Here is a 7,878-nt window from a genome sequence, read left to right as displayed (position 1 = left end):
GCCTGCAAGCCATTCTTTCTTGAGGTGGACGCCTCATCCACGGGGGTTGGTGCTGTTATCTCCCAGAAATCTTCTTTGGGTCAATTAATCACCTGCGGTTTCTTCTCCAAAGCATTCTCCACTTCATAGCGCAACTATTCCATCAGGGACAAGGAGTTGTTGGCCCTTAAGTTGGCGTTGGAGGAGTGGCGGTATCTTCTTGGAGCCATACATCCTTTTACTGTCTACACCGACCACAAAAATTTGGCATACATTCAGTCCGCGCAAGGCTTAACCCTCGACAAGCCAGATGGTCCCAGTTTTTCACTCAGCTTGACTTCAAACTCCATTTTCTGCCAGGCATCAAGAACACTAAGGCAGATGCTATCTCCAGGTCCTTCCAGTCAGAGGATACTGAGGAAGGTCCTTTTCACATCATCGACCCCTCTAGGGTAATCACTGTGGCTCCACTCAGGTTTACCACTCCACCACCAGGTGAGACCTTTATTGCAGAGAACGACAGGGTCAGGATTCTTCTTTGGGGCCATTCCTCTAAATTGGCTGGCCATGTTGGAATCAAGAAAATGCTTTCTCTCATCTCTCGCTTTTACTGGTGGCCTTTCCTCTATCAAGATGGGGAATTTTACTGCTTCTTGCCTGTCCTGCACCAAGAACAAGACTCAGAGGCAACTGCCCTCCGGGCTTCTGCACCCTCTTCCAGTACCTTCGGCCCTCTGGCAACATATCGCCATCGATTTCATTACTGACCTGCCACGTTCTTCAGATTGTACGGTTATTTTGGTGGTTGTGTTCAGTTTTTCCAAAATGGCTCATTTTGTTCCTCTACTCGGTTTACCATTTGCTCGAGTTGGCAAAGATCTTCGTTTGTCATATTTTCAAGTTTCATGGTTTCCCTCTACCCATAGTATCTGATAGAGGTGTTCAATTTTCTTTGCGCTTCTGGAGAGCGCTCTGCAGACTCATGAGGGTAACTTAGGATTTTTCCTCAGGCTATCACCCTCAAACTAACCGCCAGGTAGAACGAGTCAACCAGGTCCTGACGTTTTATCTTCGGCACTATGCTAATGTCCATCAGGATGACTAGGTCTGCCTTCTTCCCTGGGCAGAGTTTGCATAAAATAATCATCCCAGCAAATCTTTACCAAATCTCCATTCTACATAGTTTCCGGTCAACATCCCGTTTCGGGCGTGCCAGCAGCTGACTCCATGTCTAAGGAGTTTTCTCTGATCTGGAGGGACTAAGGATACGCTTGAAAGAGCTTCCAGCAGGATGAAGAGGTATGCAGATAAGAGACGCTTGGATTCCCCCACGTATCTTCCGGGTGAGAGGCTTTGGCTTGCGTCCAAGTATATCAGGCTCAAGATACCGTCCTACAAATTGGGTCCCCGCTACATCGGTCCTTTTGAAGTCCTGAAGCAAGTCAATGAGGTTACCTACAAACTGAGGTTGCCTGCCTCGCTCCGTGTTCCCAACGTCTTCCATGTATCGCTCCTTAAACCCGTGGTTCTCAATCGCTTCCTCCAGTCACTCTCCTCCATCCATTGACACCGGAGATGTCGTTGAGGTAAGATATACTGGCCACAAAAAGGGTTAGAACTTTCTTTTTGATTGACTGGAAGGGTTTCGGTCCTGAGGAGAACGTGGGAGCCCCGAGAGAACATTCATGCCCCCTGTATTCTCGAGAGGTTCCTCTCCAAACATAAGAGGAAGGCGAGTAAAGGAGGGGGTACTATTACTACCATGTCTGCCCACGCTCCGGTCTCCCGATGGGCTGCTGGGACTGGGGCGCACCACGCTGTCATTATACCACCAGCCTTGCAGTCTCCTCAGGTCCCCTGCTGAACGTGCTTGTGCACCCTTAGACCTCGGCCACGCGCTTGCCAGGGATCCTAGGCTTCTGCCGGAGTCCTGACCCGGAAGTTATCTTGCACGACGCACGGGTCAGGTACATCAGGCGGCTTCGGCCGTTCCTCGGCGCCTGATTATCATTTCCTGCACTTACACTGTGCCGGTGCACTCCCAGGTCCCTGTATGCCTCCAGTGCTTGCCCTGCTCTGTCCTTGTACGCTTCCAGTGCATGCTCTGCTGTCCTGTCCCTGTACGTTTACAGTGCATTCTCTGCTCTGTCCCTGTATGCTTCCAGTGTGTGTTCTGCTCTGCCCAGGAGCCTGTGCCTTCGGTGTCACTCTGCCTTGTCCCAGACCCTGTGACTCTCTGACTTCTCTGCTTCGTCTAGTTCTTGGAGAGTATCCAAGTTCTCCTCGTTATCTTTGAGCCACCCCTCTGGCACTAGCTATTGTGGTATACCTTCCCCCTAAGCCTGTCCCTAACGGTCCCTGTAAAGGGGTCGGTTCCACCTGGCCAACTCGCCAGGGATCAGTCGGTACCGCGATCCAGTGGGTCCACTCCAGGATTCATAACAGGAGGAAGAAGGAGGCGTACGACCCCAAGAGCAACATCTCAACTCTTAAGAATGGTGAGGGAAACATCACACTTTGGCGGTGCTTTTCTGAACAGGGGACAGGACGACTGCACCGTATTGAAGGGAGGATGGATGGGGTCATGTATCGTGAGATTTTGGCCAACAACCTCCTTGCCTCAGTAAGAGCATTGAAGATGGGTCATGGCTGGATCTTCCAACATGACAATCACCTGAAACACATCCAAGGCAACTAAGGAGTGGCTCCGTAAGAAGCATTTCAAGGTCCTGGCGTGATCTACCTAGCCTCAAGACCTGAACCCAATAGAAAACTCTATGGATGGCGTGTGTTACATCTGTGGCCGTACCTCAGTGAGACCCTCAGCAGGGTCCCCGTCCCCATGTTGCAGTGGCTGTACCTCAGCGAGACCCCCATCCTCATGTACCTCTGCGAGACCCCCAGCGGGGCTCTAGCTCTCAATCCATTGCTGGCTGTCCTGCTTCTTCCCTTGCTCCCTAAGGCCGTGCGCGCACTCTCTCTAGGTCTCTTAAAGAGACAATGCGCATTTTTCAAAAACCAATGGCAGCGCACTGATTTCCATTTCTGGCTCCTCCACCATAGGAGGGTGCCGGAGCAACTTGTATCTACTGTTGCTAGTTCTGGTTCTGTGCCTGCTCTGTCTGCGCTTCTGCAGTATTCCGTTTAGTACTCTACTTACACTGTTTGTTTCCGCAGAATATCAGTGACCTGTTATTCAGCTGTCCAAGAGTACGTTTGTACCGGCTGCCTCAGTTCTGTCTCGTCCCATCCTAACCTCTGGAATACGCCAGTTCCATTGGAGCCAGCTTCCACCTGCATATCCGAAATTCGCCGGTCAGTCAGTGCCAGCTTCTATACGGTCAGCTCCACCCACCGGTCCGTTTACCCGTTCGTCCCGCTGGGACAGCTGCCACGTGTCTGGGGTCTAACTGGAGGTAGCACCTGTGTGCCTCTGGTATTCCATTCTGATTCTGTTAGAGGGGTCTTACTACAGATACCTGGGACTCACTAGTCACGCCCCTTCGGAGCCCCCCAGACCATGGTCCCAAGGTTCCACTCAAAAAAAAATTAATGTGAACTTCACCACCTGTGCCTCCGCTTACATTTGTTACAGTAAGGAGGAAGACCGGGCCGCAGGTACCTGTTCTGCGCTAGGTCCTGAACCATTGAAGCTGTCTCCTCTGTTGCCTGGGGGAAGGAAAGAGAAGCTGGACCAACCTCATGAACCGGAGAGGTGGGGCAAGATTAAAGAAAAAACGTGCGCAGCAGAGGGAAGCTTGGCACCAACCAGCCACAGCACCCATAAAGGTGTGCAGCGTACTGTAGAATAAGCTGCAGGCACAAACTGGCATAATATTTTTTTTCAAAGAAAAGTCCATGCTCGCCTCAGAACTGGCATTGTTAGTACCCCCAGAAGTTGTTTCTGGGACAAGGTCCATTGCTTGGATTCTCAGAGTTGGGCTCTCTCTTTGTTCAGGTTCCATGGTACTTTGCTCCGAGTCCTGCTCCATCAAGGCAACAATCAGCAGATCCTTGGATTTGTCTACTGCCTCTATTCAGCTATGCTCATAGAGGTTAATCAGGGCCTCCTTACTCTGCTTCTTGTATAAGGCTGCCATATCGGTATACAGCCTTTCACCAAATAAAAGTTAGAAAAGAAAAAAAAAAAAAAAAAAGAGAAGGGGAAACTGTTTGCAAGTATGTCTAAGTAAGCACTGAGTTGGACCTTGTAGAACTAGTGCACTCCTCACAAGAATGGCAGTTCTTTAGTATCGGGAATAATTGTTTAAATCAAGTACTAATGTTCTAATAGAAGCAAAAAAATATATATCATACAGCTTGCCATTAAGTTGTCAAGTACACACTTCTCAGTACGTGATGCGAGGTGCGCCTGCAGGGGTTAATTTATCTCCTCTCACTTAATCCAGCTCTCAACCTCTGTTTTTGGCTACAAGGGAGCATAAATCACACAGTCCACACACCACCACTCAAACACACAGGGTAACAAGACCCATAAATGTTACCGTCAGAAAATAAAAAGGTCACACACTCTGATCTTTGTGTGCTCTAAAGAATCCGGTTTTCAAACTTAAAGATTTTAAGATTTAATTTAAAAATATACAGTGCTTACAATAAGATGTAAAAAGGTAAAAATAAAACATGCAAAACAGTTATAAAATAAAAAAAAAAATACCTAAATTATTTCCATCTACAGCTATCTAGTTATCTTCTGTTTCCTTAACAGAAGGAGAAATGGATTATGGATCACACCAGCAAATGCAGCCCCCACGTGAACAACATCTTTTGTTCCACCCAACTTATTTTTAGTCCTGACCGTAGGTTGATATTTCCAGGATGACCTGGATTGGCAGATTTAAAAGTTGGTTAGTGACTGGACGATGGGTTAATTTATGGTCTTGCATTTCAAATATCCTGTGTCTCCCTCACTCCTCTCTATACAGCCAAAATTAACTATTCTTCCTGGTACCAGACCATTTGCTACCCCCTTTGAAGCTAAGGGTCTAATGGCGGAGTTGCCATGTTTGAGGCCTGTCAGTATTCTCACGAGACATACCCTGTGGTTCTTAGTGCAATAAGAGTAGGCAGATGTTATATATCCTTTGTGTGGAGTCATTTGGACTGCAGCCATAACTAGCTATTTTACTGATATTATAGTTTCTCTCTTCCTCTTTAAAGAGGCAATTTGTATATTACATTTCCCAGACGAGCATGCCTGGCTTATAAGTCTCCTCACTCTGACAAGAAAGGTCTGGTTTATCACTCTACAAGGAGAAATTTTACCCCTTAGAACTTAAGGTAAACTAGACACTCCATTAACAGATTTGAATAAGGAACGATTTCTGGAAGCACAACAGATTTGACCAGATTAAATATGGCAGATGTGAACTGAGCCCAACAACAATTATTGCCTTGTCTACTTGATTTCATAAAAGACAAAACATATTATGAATTTCTTTTATTCAAGATTATTCATTTCTTGATTAGTCAGGAAACGGTGTGCCATCATACCACAAGGAAATTCTTCACAGCAAATAATTTACAGTCACAAAAGGTACATTTCATTTTTAATTCTTCTCTGAATCGTGATATACTAGATTTTTTTTTTAAAAAAAGGGTATAAAAATGTTAAAAATTATTAAAGTGTCAATGTTCACACTCTTAAATTTGAGAAATAAGTAGTCCAATCTTTTTGCATCCAAAGCTTTTTTTTTTTTATCACAACCCTGAAATAAAAAAAAGAGGATTTCATGTATAGACAAACATTTTTCAGAACTAAAAAGGAGGGTACACTGAATTAAGGGCTGGGTGATTAATCAAATAAAATTGCCACTGGAGGTTGGCACAATTCAGATTTCTGTTCATGCAGAATCAAAAATATGATTTCAGCTTCCCCCCTCTGCTCCCATTTTCTGTAATAGGTGGAGCAAGCACTGTACGAGAGGCCGTGACTGGCAGGACTGCTCAAACCCGAGCGGGAGCAGAGTAATGAGAGCGGCGAGGAAAATCTGGCTGTTTATTGGTAAACTTGGAGGATGCAAGAGAACTCTGCACACTTCCCTCATTCCTCAGTGGTAAAGTGTGACAAGTAACTTGCTCACCTTTCTGTGTGTGTGCGGGCCTAACCCTTTACTTCCCACTGCATCTAGCATGTGAGCGCTTTGTTTTCAGTGCAGAAGTGAAGGTTAAGGATAACCCCCTCACAAGTGCCCCTTTTCCATTTAGCTTCTCACCTCTGCTCCATGACTACAATAAACAGTTGCTTCTGACCCCTGGCCTCTTACCTCCCACCACCTTCTCTTTCCTCTCTGACCAGCCCTATCAAACCTCAAACAAAGCAAGGTGATGTTGGTATCAGAATTTTACTCCAGTCATGAACTGGAGTAGAGTTCTGCTATCTTAAGCCAGTTTTGGCACAGATTACAGTAAAGTCAATGGGCTCTAGGCTGCCACGCACTACTAAGCCCCCACAAAAAAAAAAAAAAAAAAAAAAATATATTTTCCAAAAATCCCCCAGCACTAGTTGAATTAAAAAGGCAGCTGTAGCTGTTCCAAATCCTAAAAAGAATGTCCTCTTGTCTGGAGACGCGGCACATTACTGAAGAGTACGGATCTTCTATCAAAACCGTGCTTAAATAATGGTATCACCAGTCTGTAATATGAGGATGGAATGGATGTAGATACACAAAATCACATAGGATATTTCTGAAGAAACCGATTGAAGGCATCATAGATTGCTTGCCTGTGGGGGGAAAAGAAAATACTGTAAAATCATTGCATTCAACAGAAACAAGTAGAACATGGGCTACGTATCTATTGTTATTCATCAATTAACAAAGCTATATGGGGACTTGGCTTTAGGGGTAGAGTTGTAGTTTTCAATTTCATCATTTGCTTAACCACAAAGTTTATTAAGTGGGGAGGGGAAACATTAAAGCAATTCTGCCATTGCTCGTATTGTTGGGTTTTGTTTTCACGGTGTTCCGTATAACATGGCAGCATGATTCTACAGATTGATGAAAAATCTAGATAGATAATATATATATATATATATATATATATATATATATATATATATATATATATATATATATATATATATATATATATATATATATATATATTAATATAAATAGCAAAAAAATAGGTGTCAGTGATTTTTATCCTGGTGACAGGAGTTACGGCATAGTTGCAATATACCATAATTATATTATATTTAATGGGAGCATATATTTGGTTCGGAATAGATTATCCAGAAGAGTTAATTCAATTATAGGGGTTAACTAGTAATACTGATAATGATTTATTGTTCCTTGTAATCTTTGCAATTTTACATGTAAAGGTACTGTTTCCGCTGAGGCGGTTAAATTGTATGTGTTTTTATATGTCTGCACTTAACACTTGTTTGTTTCACTTGTTAGTTCTGTAGTGGCTGGCAGGAGGAGTGACTGGTGTGCATAAGTATCCGTCATTTCCTCCTGCACTTTGACCAGTGAAAGTGCTCGAGTAGCGTGAAACGGCCGTAGTCAGCCATTTGACACACTCTCTTTCACATCTCCGACGTGACATGTAATTCAGTGTCAATAAATATTCATCATTATCCCGTAGAGTGCGACCTTTTTCTCTTGGAAACTACTATCGTCTTGGTACGAGGTCAAGCACCTGGGAGTCCTGGATGTGAGCTCTCCGCCTGCTGCCAACCACGGACATTAGTACGGTAACAGCGGTGCCACCCGCTTTCTTGTATTGAGATAGATAGAGATAGATATATATATATATATATATATATATATATATATATATATATACACACACATATACATACACACACACATACATACACACACACACACATACTATACACATTTTTCCTAAGTATGTCACAAGATTTAAAACATG

The 7,878-nt window shown here is 44.3% G+C and overlaps 1 protein-coding gene across 8 annotated transcripts in view; it reads right to left on the bottom strand.

Annotated features, from left to right (window-relative positions):
* Positions 1 to 5,422: 5,422 nt before the first annotated feature.
* The window catches only part of ABHD18 (abhydrolase domain containing 18), a 65,234-nt gene continuing 62,778 nt past the window's right edge, over positions 5,423 to 7,878 (bottom strand). For all 8 annotated transcript variants that reach the window (XM_073572067.1, XM_073572064.1, XM_073572066.1 and 5 more), the window contains one exon: positions 5,423 to 6,721. In XM_073572067.1, the coding sequence (XP_073428168.1) occupies positions 6,670 to 6,721 (52 nt within the window). In that variant the 3' untranslated portion in view covers positions 5,423 to 6,669. The remainder of the gene's footprint in view (positions 6,722 to 7,878) is intronic.

Source organism: Dendrobates tinctorius, unplaced genomic scaffold, assembly GCF_039654945.1.
Source record: "Dendrobates tinctorius isolate UK_male_01 unplaced genomic scaffold, ASM3965494v1 ptg000030l, whole genome shotgun sequence".
Taxonomy (NCBI): domain Eukaryota; kingdom Metazoa; phylum Chordata; class Amphibia; order Anura; family Dendrobatidae; genus Dendrobates; species Dendrobates tinctorius.
The sequence above is the reverse complement of the archived record's forward strand: the minus strand, read 5'-3'. Positions and strand labels throughout refer to the sequence as shown.